Source organism: Oculina patagonica, chromosome 6, assembly GCF_052425735.1.
Source record: "Oculina patagonica isolate OP01 chromosome 6, crgOcupat, whole genome shotgun sequence".
NCBI lineage: Eukaryota > Metazoa > Cnidaria > Anthozoa > Scleractinia > Oculinidae > Oculina > Oculina patagonica.
The window spans coordinates 13610225-13625823 of NC_135763.1; the positions used below are offsets into that span (position 1 = coordinate 13610225).

The following is a 15599-nucleotide window of genomic DNA, read 5'->3' on the forward strand; positions in this document are numbered from 1 at the left end:
TGAGCCTGATCAGGCCAGTAGTATTGTGTTCTTGGGCGAGACACTTTACCCTCTCATTACTTTCTCTCCAAACAAAAGTATAAAGGAGGCACTGGCGCATTGTTGGAGCGACGTGCTAACGGATAACCTGCTATTGACTAGAATCCCATCCACGTTCACCTAGGAATTTAAAAAAACACCTTATTTATAAATGGCGTACTCACGGAGTAAAACTGCCATGGAAATCGGGATAAGCTGTGGTGTTGTGGGAGACTTGGCCCAAATGAGTCCAGACTTGACCTTTACTCTAGTTTAGACAAACCATTATACATTCCGTTTTACAACTCCATTCATCATAACAACAGACACTAACTTTTAACAGTTGCTCAAGTTAACAGGGAAATGCGAAAAGAGCTTTATTGTCTCGTCGTTGTGTTTGTGTTATAGTGCTGCCGTCGAAGCTGAGCTTGCAAGACAAAAGGTTCATCTGAGGGGGCCGGAGGAACTACAACAGGCGACAAGATTTCTACATGACAATGGTATGGAAAGTATCAAAATAAATGAAAAACCCATGGATTTACGTAACTTAACATAATAAAAACACGTGGGTTAGGGACTCGAAAGTGGTTCGAACTCACACCAGAGTTGAAGGTTTGTACACTAATCGCGAAACGTTTTTTTGATCATTTACATGGCACTTTTGAGTTAATCTCCAACTGACCTTGTTAAACTGTCGTTCCATGGGGAAAGCTTCTAGTTGTTTCTTTCTTTTTCAAATTATTTTTTTGCCTTCTTAGGTGTGTTGCTACATTATGACGACCCACTGTTGCGTGACTTGTACTTCTTGGACCCTCAGTGGTTGTGTGACATGTTAGCACACGTTGTCACGGTCAGGGAAGTCAATCCACACATCAACAATGGTAAGATACACAATGTCTGAGAATTGTCTAAGCCCGCTGTTTTCGGCAGGCACGATGCTAAGTAACATGACGTATTTAAACACCATGCTGACGTGACTTTCGTACTGCTTGTGCTACTGGCGATTGGATAATAGGAACCCGTCAAGAGCTCTTCGAGGGTCTTCGGGAATTCTGACATTAACGAAGATTTGTACGAAAACAGCACGTGTTCAGGAGTCCTCAAGATGAGGCCAGGGATTAGGAAATTCGCCAATTTTTTTTTTTCGCAAATTTCGCTTCTGTTTCAAACGAGTCGTGGTGCATAACGTTAACAATGAAAATATGTTTCATTTGTACGTAAATGATTGTGCTAGTGAAACACATTTTCATGTGAAACGATTTGCACCACTTTCACAATAGCTGTTTAAGCTAGAGGCCTAAAAAACCCAATTGCTCGTACTTATGTCCAGGATTGAACGCAAGTATTGTTTAATGAGTACTTCATGTTTGACTGTGTTATTTGACATTTCCATATTACTTCATATTTGACTAATTTTGGTGTGTTTTGGTGAACTTTTATTAATGAGGACACTTTGTGATGGCTGTCATGAGGAACGTGAATCTCATTAGCGTTCAATCCTGGACATATCTGATTGCTCGAGCATAAATTACGTATCTATCTAGTATCACTGTATGTATCTATCATTTTATCAGGTAAACTAACCATCGTCAAAAGTGATGGCACGATTTCCAAATTATTTCCTCCTCTCCCCCCTCCCCTTTGAATGTTGAGCTCCCGAACATATTGCATAGACAATGAATTCAACATTGAAAGGAGGGAGGGGGACTTATTAAAATGTTTGCATGCACCATTGAGAAAGTTTAAGCGTCAAGTATCCGCATTTTTATCTTCTTAACTTAGCGTTTCAACTACTTCTTCTATGGTTGTAGTTGTCTTCGGTACCTGAAGAATTTTAATTGTCAACTGGCCAAGCAGAACATTTCACAGGCACCTCGGGAACACATCGAAGATGTGGATTGAGGGGGGGGGGGGATACTTAGATGGATGCCAAAATGCCAAATTTCAGCACGCGTTTATGGTTTTGTCTTATTTTTCCGCTACATTTTAGGTGTAATGAAGCGCTCCGACTTATCTCAGATCTTCCGAAGTGAGCGCTTCCCAGCGAACCTAATGAGCCAGTACATTAACCTGTTAAGCAAGTTTGAAGTGGCGCTGCCATGGAGTGCGGAGTTCCTACTTGTCCCCTCCCTACTCCCTGACAGTCAGCAAGAGACCAACCAGCCCGTGGCAGCTGGGGTCAGTTCTACAGTGGCTCAAGCCATGAATTCGACTGCGTACACTAAAGGCAAGGTTCTGCGGAGACAGTACGTGATGTCCTATGTGCCCAGTGGGTTCTGGCCGAGACTGGTCACCAGGTTAGCGATGATAAAAATGAGCAGTTTTCCAGTTACGGAGCGCTTTTTATATTGGTTGTATGTTTGCCGAGCTAGATCATCGGTTTATAAATCTAGTGTGACATACTCTGACCAATCGGAGAGCAGGTATTGTCTTATCAGCCAATCAAATGCAAAACCCAGTCAAATCACGTGAATTTTCCCGCCTTTACACCTTTTCCTTTTTCCCGCGCTTAGCGCCGTTTACTTGCTTTCCCGCGCTTGGAACCGGTAACCATATGTTTTCCCGCGCCTGTCACCGTTTGTTTTTGTGTTTTTGTGTTTTTTGTTTTTTTTGTTTTTTGCGTTTGGCACCATTTACATCGCTTGATGTATAATGCAGGGTTTGTAAGCACCTTAAATTTAAAAAGTAAACCCAAGGTCTTAAAAGTTCATCAATTTTTTTTTCTCGTTTAATAATAAAGATAAATATAACAGGGGATAAAATAAACGTAGCTCTGAAGTTAGGTTCTTTTTTTAATATTAACACCCCAGAATCTTCTATGGCAAGTCCTTGAAAGTCCTTGATTTTTGCTCCAAGAAAAGTTTACGAACCCTTACGCTATTTTATCGCGTTACGTTTGGCTTAAGTTTCTTTTGCGTTCATTGGTTTACTTTTACATGCTACACAAGAAAACTGCAAATATACAAAAGCTATTCTTGTTTTTAGGGTGATCCCAGATGAACGAATCCGCGATGCAGTTAAGTCATGTTGTCAGCTGTCTCCTGATGGGCCAGTACAGGAGGGTGACAGAGACAAACTGGCTTCTGTGGCGCAGCCAGAGTGGTCATGCTGGAAGACTGGGGTTGAATTGTCGTGTTTTGGTGTGAAGTTGCTCAGGATTTGTGAGCTAGAAGGAAGACCATTTTATGGTGCACCAGGTACTGTGCAAGGAATTGGTCGTGTGTCGCTTGCCATCAAGAGAAAATTAGCCATTGAATGAGCACTGACATTGCGCTCGAGTGTTAATTGGATAAAATTATGTACCAAAATTATTTACATCTTATTGCAAACTTCTGTGTTACTGTTTCAACTATCTAATATATATATGTTTTGGGGGGGAAGAAAAAGGGGGTATATATATAATAAAAAAACATTTCTAACAACACGAAATCGCTTTAAAGACGATATTACAAAATAGCTACACTCGCGTGAAATTTCACCTATAGTTTACATGGTTCTTGTAAAATTTGAAATTCATTTTTTTAGGCTCTGATGAGAAATTGTTGTTGGTGTTATCATGGATAACTGAGTTACTTATATCTTTAGCTTTTAAAAAGGGTAGAAAATAATGTAATAGGATTTAAATTATTTTGGTACTCGAATTTTGTCCAACTAAAATTAATATTACTCGATTTCCTGATGGATTGGCATTATTGTCTCTCCCCCCCGTTTAAAATGTATAAAAATCATTTGTGTCTTTCAGATGACATTGCAAATCCATTACACTACAGACGAGAAGTACACGACACTACACGGTATTCCACAATTGAGGTTGTCACGCCGTGTGTCCGTATCAGAATGGAAAAGTTTGAGCAGCGCAAGAGACTGACTTCAAATAGGAAAACCCGGGGAAGGCCAGACGAAGGTTAGTAATCTCTGTCACAACAAATTTAACGTGGTTTAGGGGAATCTTTGTTTACAACATTTGCCTCATTAGCATTAGCGCTTCAGTTTCTGATCGAGCTACAGAAATATCAGTTATCAATATTGAAAGGGCATGTCACAATTCAAACTTTCGCTGTAAACTTGAGCCCGATTTATTAAATACTTTTTCTTTGACGCATGTTTGAAAACTCAAAATTTGCCTCCAGAAATTTTGCAGTTTTTGAAAGTTGATATTTCTTTCAATATCACACGTAAAGAGCTAAAAACTTCGCCGCTTATTAAGTGTCACAAGCTCTTTATACTTCTGGAGTTATTTTGGATATAGCAGGACGCCTTTTCTATACACAAAGTCGTATGCTAATGGGGCAAAATGTATACCTCAGTGACGTCAGCAAAGATTGCCCTATATGGAACTATATGTCTGCCTGACAAACGGAGTCGCTAGTAGACGCAAGAAAAATGGCTTGAAACTAAAAAGAAAAGCGTAAGAACTGTAACATCTGTTCTCGAGTTATTCACTAATCGGCCAGTTCTGACTAATGGAAGGAGCCCTAAGAGTAAGACAACGTTTCGTATATTTCAAAAATTCCTTTAAAACACCATGTTGATTGTTTGAATTGCTTACAGACCGCCGCGAAGGATCAAAGTTGATTGGTTTCAAAGTGAAGTCTGTTTCAGACAGTTGCATCCAGTCCGCCGCTCGGCTGATCGCCATTACTGCTGAACATATGGACACACTCATCACCGATTGGTTCCCAGGCCTTGATGCCGTCACGGTTCAAGGGTATCGCCTGGTTACCAGGATTATCCCGTGCCCCAAGTGCATCATGGCGGTGTGTGGGGTTAATCATGAGGAGATTGAGAAGGAAAGTGAAAGCGTAGCGATGAATGTCCCTCTGATATCATCTTCCGGTCCAGATAGCGGCATAAATCTGTCCACGACTGACGGAAGCAGTACCAGTGCTTCGCCTTGGCCGAGTCCTGTTCATGTTTCAAGAAGACCTGGTGCTAATGGAGAAGGTATGGGGCTCCCAAACAAGATCATATTATAACCTGGGTGGGAGAAGGGGAGGGACGGAGATCCCTACAGAGAGGGGAAGGGGTGGGAAAAAAATCTCTTTGCGTAATAATATTATAGCTTGGAGAGAGAAAGGGGGAGCTAATAATGACTTCAGCAGTAGGGAATCCCCACTGCTAATAAGGGACACCTAACTAGAACTTATCTAAAATGAATATAAAACCGAAATAGAAACAGATAATACATAACATAATTCTGAAAGAAATTTACAAGCGACATACAGAAAAATCCTGTAAGAAAAATTAAAATTATGAATTGCAAAAATAGCAGCCACTACATCCATCTAAGATGTTACTTAAATCAAGCCTGCGTATCTAGGTCTTGAACTTCTTGAGACTGACGGCCGATCTTTCTTTATTTGATAAATTACTCCAGAGTCTTTTGCCTAGATATAGTTCCTAATGGACGCAGCCCCGGGGTAGCAAGGACGTCCCGGGTATCCATTGAAAATTACAGTTAAGAAAATATAGTACCTTATTACATGAAATTTTCGCGACACGTTAATTTCGCGATTTTGAGGTGCGCATATTTCGCGACACTTAAATTTCGCGATTTTGCGAAAGTTTTGTATTTTGAATCACTTAAATTTTGCGTTTTTGAGTGAAACACTATTGACATTTCATTGGCAATATTATTTAACATGTCCTTGAATTAAATAATACGACTTTACATGGCTTTATCAAAAGAACAATAACGTCAAATTTACAAAAACGCAACGGCGGGACTAAATGACAACGGTAACAACAGAACAGTTCTCACAATGTCTACAAGTAGGTGCTTGTACGTGAATTATTGTTCTTGAGTCAATTGACCGCAATATCCATTTACATTGAAAATTCCTTCCTTCAATGGTACTAAACTAATACTTTATTGATTATTGACATAATGCGAGTCACCTAATTTTTGCGTCATGTTATGTTCGCGACACTTATTATTCGAGTCACTTTAATTTCGCGAAATTAAAGTGTCGCGAAAATTTCATGTAATGAGGTAGGTCAGCTTGCCAGTGGGTGGTGTTTGGGGAATGAACTTAAACTTCCTTGCGTGTTTAATATTTGATGAGTATGGAGAAATGCTGTTTATTTTATTTAGGGAGCCCGCCATCACAGAACAACGGCGCCTCCGATATGCAACAGGAGCTGAGCCATGGCTCTCCCCAGGCTCCGCCACGCGATCGATTCTTGTCGGAGCCTCAGAGATTCACGTTTGGATCTGTGAGTACCGAGCGGGAGACTGAGGAAGAGAGTTCCAGTTGTTTCGACTACACTGACTACACGACTGATCAGGTGAGGAGAGTGTTGTTATAAGTCTTTTGGCAGACCTGGTGGCTGCAGGGAATACCTCGTTTGCTCTGTGAAAGGGTGGGATTCTATACAGCATTTAATTTTTTCTTCTCAAACTCTTCTCTAACAATTCATCAAGATAAAACAAAGGAAAACAGAAACGTGATGATCGTTTGGATATGTTATCTTAATAGCTTTTAATAGCATAGATTTTTACGATTTTATTTCTCCGTTTACTTCTTTTAGCTTCGATTGACAGGATATATAGATCAAACCTTCAAGAGAGTGTTTCTTCACATTTCAAGACACCTTGAAGTTCGTCAAAAATACTCCGGTGCACGTCGATTTTTCGATATCTTCTCGGTGTTTGAAGATGTGATAAAACGGAACTAACTATCCTGCACGCAGTTGATGTAGTGAGACAATAGCGAGACACCTCATGACATATTTACACCGCGTAACACTCAGTTCATGTAGAATACTACTGACTAAAACAGTACAACGGTTAGCCTAACTAGCACTGCGGTTAGCCCAGCCTGCACTCCTGTTAGCTTAACTAGCACTCCGGTTAGCCTACTTTAGCTTGGGTTGCTTGCGGTTAGCTTTTACAATAGGGTTAGGATTTCTATCTAAAAAATCAGGGTTCTTGGCAGCTGGTCGTCAGTGGCCTAGTGGTTTCGCTCCCGCTCGGCATGCCGGCGACCCGGGTTCGAATCATCTTAGTCTCACTTCATCAACTGCGTGCGAAATAGTCACTCCCATGATGAAACACACTCTCTCGTGTTTGATATATTACATAAAAAGGTCAATAAGCGACATCGGAGTTCCAATAACACATGCGTGCGTCAGGATAAAGTCCTATATATAAAAGTAAAAAGAAGCGGGAAAGTAATTCATGATCTTTCCTTTGTTTAATCTCGTGAATATGGGATTTAATCCCGACGCACGCATGTGTTTTTGTAACTCAATTAGCGCTTATTGTAATTGTGCCAACGGTAGGTTTTCTATTCACTCGTAACTAAACAAATTAATGTACTATACTAGAGCTTTTCTACAACATGCATGACAAGAAGATTAGGAACAAGAACGATCGGTCAGTACGGGGTGTTTTCGTTTTCAACATTTATACTTCCATTTAAACCATTTCAGGCAATAACGGCTTTACACCAGGTTGTAATTATAGTAAAACGCTCCTAACACAGGCAGGAGACCATAGCAAAAACAGGTGTTTGTTGTGGTTGAAAATGATTAGCGAAAGCGGCGAATAAAATCTCGCGAAAGAAGAATAAACAACGCGAAACCCGTCTCATAATCTCCATAACGAAACAATTGAGGTTTTGTCTTCAATACTTTGCTTTATCTGATGCGCATGCGTAATCGGAGACATGGCCAATACTAAGTAGATTGTCCCACATGTCTTGTCGCATTACGTTCAACATCCCGCTGATCTTGGCCATAGTCAATAACTCTGGTTTTCCTTCAACACGTATAAATCTTTCGCCTTTTACTAAAGATTTCCGTGGAGGAGAACAACTGAATGAGTCCATAAACTAATTTTTCGTCGCCCTGCCTTTCGGCGGGGCTCCTTATAAGTTCAGAAGAAGAATAGCTAAAATGAACGACGTTTTCTTTGCCATGGCTTTGCACTTCTTTGGCAATGCAGGACACTAGAGTTGACAGCATCTGCTTCGTGAGAAACGATTGAAAGCTTTGTTGTCTCTCGTGAATATTGGAGCAGTTAAAATTCGATGAGAGCGCAGTATACACTCATCTTCGGAGACCCAGGGACAGTTAGTCGGGGCTAAACGAAGTGAACCCGGAAAACGTCGGAGTGGCAAAAGTTTTCAAGAAGGGCTGAAAACTTTTGCGTTTTTCCGGGCTTATTTCGTTTCACCCCGTCTAACTGCCCCTGGCCTCCGAGGATGAGTCAACAAAAGCACTTTTGACATTTTCAGACAAATGAAGGCGGCCTTTACGGTGTGTGACCAGAATGTAATTTGAACTGACATCTCAAAAAGTGTGCGGGCAAGAAAGAATAAACGGAGTTTAACCTGTTCTTGTCTTTAGGCCTTAATAATATTCGAGTAATCGTATATACATAAGTGCTGAACAAACGAACTTTTTCTCCTTTTTCCCAGAGCTCAGACGGTCGCGGCAGTGAAAGCAGTCAATCATTCTCCCCAGAGAGGGGTGGCAGGGGAGGGAAATCGTCAAGAAAGGGCCGCAGGACGAGAGGCAGTAGTGACAGCGAGGAAAGTGACGTGGCGGACATGAATACCAAGACCAAGAAGCCTGGTCAGGATAAGAAAAGTCAAGAAGAACCTAAGAAAGGTAAGGAGAGTGCAATGATGGTGTTATAAACGTAACCTCGGATATTATAAGTTTTCAATCTCTCTCACACACAAAGTGCTTCTTATTTCTAAGATTCCCATAGTCAAAAGAGTTACAACCACAACACAGGTAAAGTAGGGTACGTCTTTGTTCGATAATAGTGACCCATCAAGCCGGAGATTATCCCGGTTTCCGTAGCATGAAGCGACTAGGAGTATTTCTACGCCCCTTCTCCTTTGGGTGGAATGTTGGTCCGTCGCAGGGTGACTCCCAGCATCAAAGTTGCCGGTACCCATTTATACACCTAAGTAGAAAGAGGCACTATGAGAGTAAGTGTGCCAACTGAACACAACGCTGTGACCCCTGTTGGGAACCCGGACCGCTCGATCCAGAGTCCAGCGCGCTAACCATTCGGCTACCGCGTCTCCCAGAAACACAGGATAAAATTCGCTTATTTACACTTTGATGTCTGGAACAGGGTTGCCACAAGCCAACCACAAGCGTCTATGTTGTTCTCGCTTTAATGTTCTTTATTATTTCTTACTGTTTTGGCCGTTACATGTACACCACAAGGTTAAGCAAATCAACCAACTGCACGTCGCCTATTTGTGTCATCACTCTTAATAGATACATAAAATGGTGCGCTTTATATCTGTTACTTGTTGCGACTTTCCTGCTATCTGTTTTCTTTGGCCCGATGAGGTTCTAGCCCAACAAACACGATTTTTGTCTTGGTCAAATTCCGTTCATTTTCCACCGTTGTCCTTTTCTTTAACATTTTATAATTTTCTTTCTTTTTCTCTAATTCCTCAGGAAGTACTGACAGCACTGAGAGTTTTAAACGTGGATCGTGTAAGTACGGCTCGTTCAGAAAGCGGCCCACTAAAGATGACATGGTGATTTACTCATTTGAGTTTGAGGAATGTGTTCTTGCTGCGTACAACACTGACCCCGTGGAATGTACCATGCATGGTCCCCTGGAGCTCAGGGAACTCGCCCCGGATGCTGTAAGTATTGAAGTGTTGAAGGTTTGTTCGTTGTCAAAGTCCTGAAAAGTTTTGTCAGTGTAATACTTATTTAGCGGCTACCTCTATTAGGCGGCCGCGGTCACCTTTTCCGGCCGTCCAAATCAGGATTTGTCTAGATTGTTTTTACCTCTATAAAGCGGCCACCAAAAATTTGATACGCGTAGTTTGGCCTTGTTTTCAACAACCTAATGATAGATAAAAGTCCGCCGAAATAAGAGTGACGGATATTCCCCAAAAACATTCAAACACATGCTTGTTATCGTAAAATGATGATCTTTCGGTTGCCTGGCAATTAAGTGATGTTTCTACCACGCATTTTGCTAATATCTGACGAACCCCTATTAAGAGGCCACTTATCATTTCTCCAAAGGTGGAGCTTGCACTCGTTATAGATGCGCGTCTCTTGGTCAATCACAGCATGTATTTTGAGCTGTGATTTAAATTTTAGTTCTCATTGTGTCCTCAGATGTTCGAAGACATCGCTCCCAATATGAACATTCAAGCGTCCGACATCACACGAGGGAAATTTCTGGGCAAAGGAACGTTCGGTTCAGTATTCCGCGGGGAACTGAAACAGACATCCGGGGACTCAATAACTATCGCCATGAAGATGCCGCTGAACAATGAAGTTGGAGAGGAGGCGCGGCCGGAAGAAGTTCAAATGGCTGCAGCGGCCATGAGAGCATTGAAAGAAAATCCAACTATGGCACTTAATGATGCATATAGGTCAGAAAACGCTGTGTTTTGTTATTTGACCAAATTTTAACCACCTGACTTCAACAAAATTATGTTTATTACTGGCATCGCCTTTGACACTCGTCTGAAAATAGTTTTTTTTTTTTGAGAAATTGTGATCTTAAACTTTGCTAATTACTTTGGCGATTTACTAGGAAAACAAGAGTAATCACTCTGACCAATAACAAGGACACAGGCTATCTTGTGAACCAATCAAAACTCCAAGAAAATACACGCGGTCAGTGCGAAGCGCGGGAAAACGTGTGTGATTGATTCGTGATTGGTTTTGGTTGCAATTCTGATTGGATGAGAAAGTAGCGTGAGATTTTTAAACCAATCACTTAGCATAGTAATGCAAGACCAAAGCTAATGCCTGTTACTTTGTACCCAAGTGTGTTAAGTGTCAAATTTTCCTTGAGGTAAGCCATAAGGTGTAACCTTGTCAGGGATTTACGTTAAGTGGGATTCGATCGTACACCTCAGCAGGGCAACCATGGAATCAGAGTGATTGTTATGTACATTTTTTTAATTTTTCACAATATAATGTGGTCTGTCTGTCTGTCTGTCTGTCTGTCTGTCTGTCTGTCTGCGTTTGTCTATCTATCTGTATAACTTACTCACTACCTGTTTGACTGCCTCACTGACTGATTGACTAACCTCCTACCTACCTGCCTGCCTGACTGACCGACTGACTGACTGACTGGCTGGCTGTGTAACTGGCTTATCGACGGACTCGCTGATTGACTGTTTGCCTGACTGACTGACTGACTGACTGACTGACTGACTGATTGATTAATTGATTGATTGATTGATTGATTGATTCTTTTAGGACCGTGCGTCAGGAGATGTCCATCCTTCTTCCCCTGAGACATCAGAATATTGTTTCGTTGCTAGGTTACTGTCTAAACCCGTTCTGTATGGTCTTGGAGTTCGCACCGCAAGGGGCCTTGGACCGAATTCTCGCCAACTACAAGAGAGCTGGAGTTCGCCTTAATGCCTACGTCATGCAAAAATGTATTGTACAGGTATTGAAACGTTGAATTGTTACTTACGTGGTTGAGTTACAAAATACAGAGCGGTGCAAGATAGAAATTATGCCTCAAGCTTTGACGTGACTTTGCGCTCTCGGAAACGAAACGCACTGCTACATTTATGTAAGGTAAAATCTGCGTTTGGGCCAGGTGACCCATCAGGCCGGAGCTTATCTTCCGTAGCATTAAGTGACTAGGAATATTTCTACTTCCCCCTAGATGAGATGCTAGTCCATCGCAAGGATAACCCAGGCATTAAATTCGCCAGTACCCATTTATACACCTGGGTGGAGAGAAGTACTATGAGAGTTAAGTGTCTTGCCCAAGAACACAACGCAATGAATAATCCCGACCACCGCTCTATCCGGTACTCAGCGCACCAACCATTAGGCCACCGCGCCTCCCTCCCCAGTAATTTAGTATCTAGATTTATTTTGTACTCCTATCATCTATTTAGTAACTTTTCTTTTTCTTTCATCTCCCCCGCCTCACCCCCAGCGGCGTCTCTGTGTTTTCTTTCATCTCTAGTGTGCTTCGGCGTTGAAGTATTTACACCGTCACCATATCATCTATCGAGACCTTAAGTCAGAAAACATTTTAGTTTGGCAGTTCCCAGCTCCCTCCGGCCCAGGTCAATCTAGTCACCAAGTCACCATCAAGCTGGCTGACTACGGTATCAGCCGGTCAGCGGCGCTAGCGGGAATGAAGGGCCTGGGCGGTACTCCTGGCTTTATGGCCCCCGAGATTGAAAAGTATGTCGGGAAGGAGTTGTACACGGACAAAGTGGACTCATTTTCGTTTGGAATGTACATTTATGAGCTAGTGACACTACATCAGCCGTTTAATGACCTCAACCCTGCTCAGGTGAAACAGCTTATTGTGGAGGGTCACCGACCGCCATTAACAGCTAAGGTTTGTAATTTGGATCATTTGATTAGCAGTTTGTCTGAAATGCACAAGGCTGTATACCCAAAGATGGTGTTACCTAGAAGACGTTTACATGTACTAACACTTTGTCACGTTAAAAGCTAACGAAGTGTAACATAGCCCTCTGGGTATTCTTTTTCACAAACTGACTCTTTAACGTTCTTGCTCAAACATGCCATTTAAAAGCTGCTTTTTGCTTCTGTTTATAAACGGGGCCAAGTCCGAGACTTTCATGCTAAATTCGTTTTACTCTGACTCACTTATAGCGGTTTTCACTTGAGTGTCGAAAGTAATTCGCATTTGCTTTGGTTTTGCATTACAACGCTTAGTGATTGGTTTTCTCTAGTTTTCTCGCGCTTCTTTCTTAACCAATCAAAAGTAAAACCAAAACCAATCGTGGCTCACTCGCGCACGTTTTTCCGCGCTTCGCGTCGGCTACATGTATTTACTTCGCGTTTTTATTGGCTCACTAAATTGCCTAAGTCTTGTAACCTAAGTCTTGGCCAGAATAATTTCTCAATTGAAAACTGCCCTAGTCTCTGCTGACATGTAATTGTTCATTTTCATGAGAAACGTTTTTCACCGGGCATCGTTTTGAAACACTTTTTGTATCTTTTAATCATGTGTCCCCAAATTAGTAACATAATCTTCCCTAGCTATGTGGTTTTGACGCTCTAATCAAGTTTGTTATTTTAACATTCCTTCAACAAAGATAAAACTAACAATCAAATGTAATGACCTTTTGTAGGACAAGAAAGCTCCAGTATTCGTCCTTGATCTCATGGCATGGTGCTGGCAGCAGGAAGCAGACAGGAGGCCGCCATCACATCACATCTCACTACTAGCCTCTGCAACTGAATTCCCTCGCCTCTCTGACGTCATCACCTTCGACAAGCAGGTCAGTTTAATCCTACAATTCCCAAAATGTGATCAATTGCTATTTTCTCTTCACAGTATCACTGAAATTATAAGAGGAAAGGTAGCGAGATTAAGGAAAACTATCAACTAGGAGTCATCTGCGCTATCATAAGCACAAGTCAAAAGCCAAAAGCCAAAGACCTTTTTGCATAAAAAACATAACATAGTTATAGGCTTGTAATTTAAGCGATTAAAAAGGTGTTATCATGCACAAGGTTTTGGTGAATAAGAAACTTTGGCAGACTCGGAAGAATTTCAGACGCTGTCTTTCTTTCAATAGAACAAAAGAAAAAATACCGAAACTTGTTACGGTTCAAACAGTTGGCCCTCATAGAACAAAACGTTTTTGTTTTAGTTTTTGTTAACGTTGAATTTCGGGTTTTTTTAATCTTTTTTGTTAACTTTTTTAGGGCCTGTTTATATGGACTAGAGTTGTCCCTGGTAGGAGAGTTACCCTCTCCCCCGCACTACCTTCTACCGAGCATTTATATGAGAAAGTTGTCCCTGTTGACCGAGCCAAAACTTGGCTCTGTCGGTTTAAAAGACTGGCGAGAGTTATTTTGAAATATCTTTTAGGGCGGCGTTTTCTAAAATCAGGAACGCTGAAACATCGACGAAGACCTGCCTCCTCCTCAGGCGCCTCGATTTTCTTTCTCCAAAAAAAAAAAAAGGGGGGCGGCTGGGGAGGAGGAGGGACGAGACCATTTTGGACAAATTTACCGCCGACTTCGATGTTGTTTTGGTCGATTACAGCATTTGCGCATGCTCCGTATGTGTCAACATGTGCCTGGCCATCCTCTCCCCAGGGCACGCGGAGAGGCGGAGGATGGGAGATGGAGGAGAACGCCGCAACTGTAGAAGATGGGAGGACGAAGACCAAAACACGGAGTGAGAACGAACGAAGAGACGAGACAGACAGACACCTGGGCTGGGAATGCACTGATCCGCAAAGAAACAAATGGAGGACAGAAGACGATGTGACACACCGCTCAGATGAACCTCATGCTCTCCGGTCTGCCTACCTCCGGACCAAACAGACCAACCGCGGATGTATCAGCTGATGAATCCCGACCCGTGACACATGACTCCACCCGGATCAACTTCATCTGTCGTCTCCTGTCCACCTGCTGAGTCCCCGACAGAGAAGGGGACCCTCGAACGCCACTCATGTCGTATCTCCAAATCGCCCCGCTCAGTCAGCCCCAGCCTCCCCTACGAGCAGGCGCAGACGAACATAGAGGGGGCGCACGGATGCGGGAACGACATCGGAGTGGACCAGAGCCCCGCGCCGACCAGGAAAAGAAAGGAAGGCCGGGAACGAGAATGGTGCCTGGCAGGCGAGGCGAAAATAACCAAACTGTTTGTATGGAAAAAAGTTGGCTTGCTCCCTAGGGTCACCCTACCTTCAAAGCGAGTGACCCCCCACCCAGGGTCACCCTGCCCCCCGAGCCAACTTTGCAATTTCTCATATAAACAGTTCGCAGCTATTTATAAAGAAACGTATGAAAAGCTCTCTCGCCCGGGGTGGCTCGGTATGGAGGGTAACCCTCCTACCAGGGACAACTCTCCTCCATATAAACAGGCCCTTAGATAGCATACACGGAGCCAAACGTATTGCCTTTTAGCCGGTTAATTCCTTTACGATGTGTTCGTAAAATCGAGGTTTCTTTCATCCGTGGGAAGGCCCAATCAGTACCTTCCGATATATATCGCTTTATCGCAAAAAAAGATCACAGTTTTTCACACCGTATAATGATTGTGCTTTTCTCTCTTCTTCGATCGTCTTTAGCTGGGTTTGAACTGCGCGGTTACCGCTGGGTCACGTGTCAGTCAGAGCCGCGGGGCGGACGATAGGGCCAGCGTGGGCTCAGAAGTATGGCTCTGTCGGAGCGAGCTGAACGCTGGGATAGGTACAGGAAAAATCAGTGTTCTTGGCTACAGCCGTGGTCGATGTTATCACAAAAAGGTAGATGAATTTTTAGATCTTCTTGTTGTTTTCAGGACTTCCAAGGCAGACATCAATGAATGGGCATAGTGTTATGTTTTAAACCGCAGAATCATCTTGTACAGCACAATAAACAGTGTACCACAAGAAAGTACTGCTCAATGACTTTCATTGAAGGGCCACAGTGACACACAAGGGACATCAGATAACTGAGTTTAAATTATCTTGTACAGCACAAACAGTACCATAAAAAGAAAGGAACAATAGCTCTTCAGAGGATAGAAAAAATTACTTCGGGGGATAAATCAGGGGCTCGCAGCAGCCCTGCAGAGGTTACTAAGTTAAAATCACAACTAAAAATATTATTTTTAAAAACTGATA

General features: G+C 42.5%; 1 protein-coding gene and 1 non-coding gene across 2 annotated transcripts in view; both read left to right on the forward strand.

The window, feature by feature from the left end:
- LOC144657314 (leucine-rich repeat serine/threonine-protein kinase 1-like) overlaps positions 1-15599 on the forward strand; it is a 47445-nt gene that overhangs the window by 25478 nt on the left and 6368 nt on the right. Inside the window, exons 17-30 of the mRNA XM_078517649.1 lie at positions 427-518; positions 777-899; positions 2009-2315; positions 3004-3215; positions 3761-3922; positions 4570-4962; positions 6113-6306; positions 8442-8634; positions 9448-9641; positions 10129-10388; positions 11227-11422; positions 11957-12340; positions 13104-13253; positions 15063-15239. Coding sequence (XP_078373775.1) covers positions 427-518; positions 777-899; positions 2009-2315; positions 3004-3215; positions 3761-3922; positions 4570-4962; positions 6113-6306; positions 8442-8634; positions 9448-9641; positions 10129-10388; positions 11227-11422; positions 11957-12340; positions 13104-13253; positions 15063-15239 — 3037 coding nt within the window. The remainder of the gene's footprint in view (positions 1-426; positions 519-776; positions 900-2008; positions 2316-3003; positions 3216-3760; positions 3923-4569; positions 4963-6112; positions 6307-8441; positions 8635-9447; positions 9642-10128; positions 10389-11226; positions 11423-11956; positions 12341-13103; positions 13254-15062; positions 15240-15599) is intronic.
- Positions 7767-7887, forward strand: LOC144659055 (U5 spliceosomal RNA). The gene has a single exon (XR_013571861.1). It is a non-coding gene; the product is annotated as a U5 spliceosomal RNA (small nuclear RNA).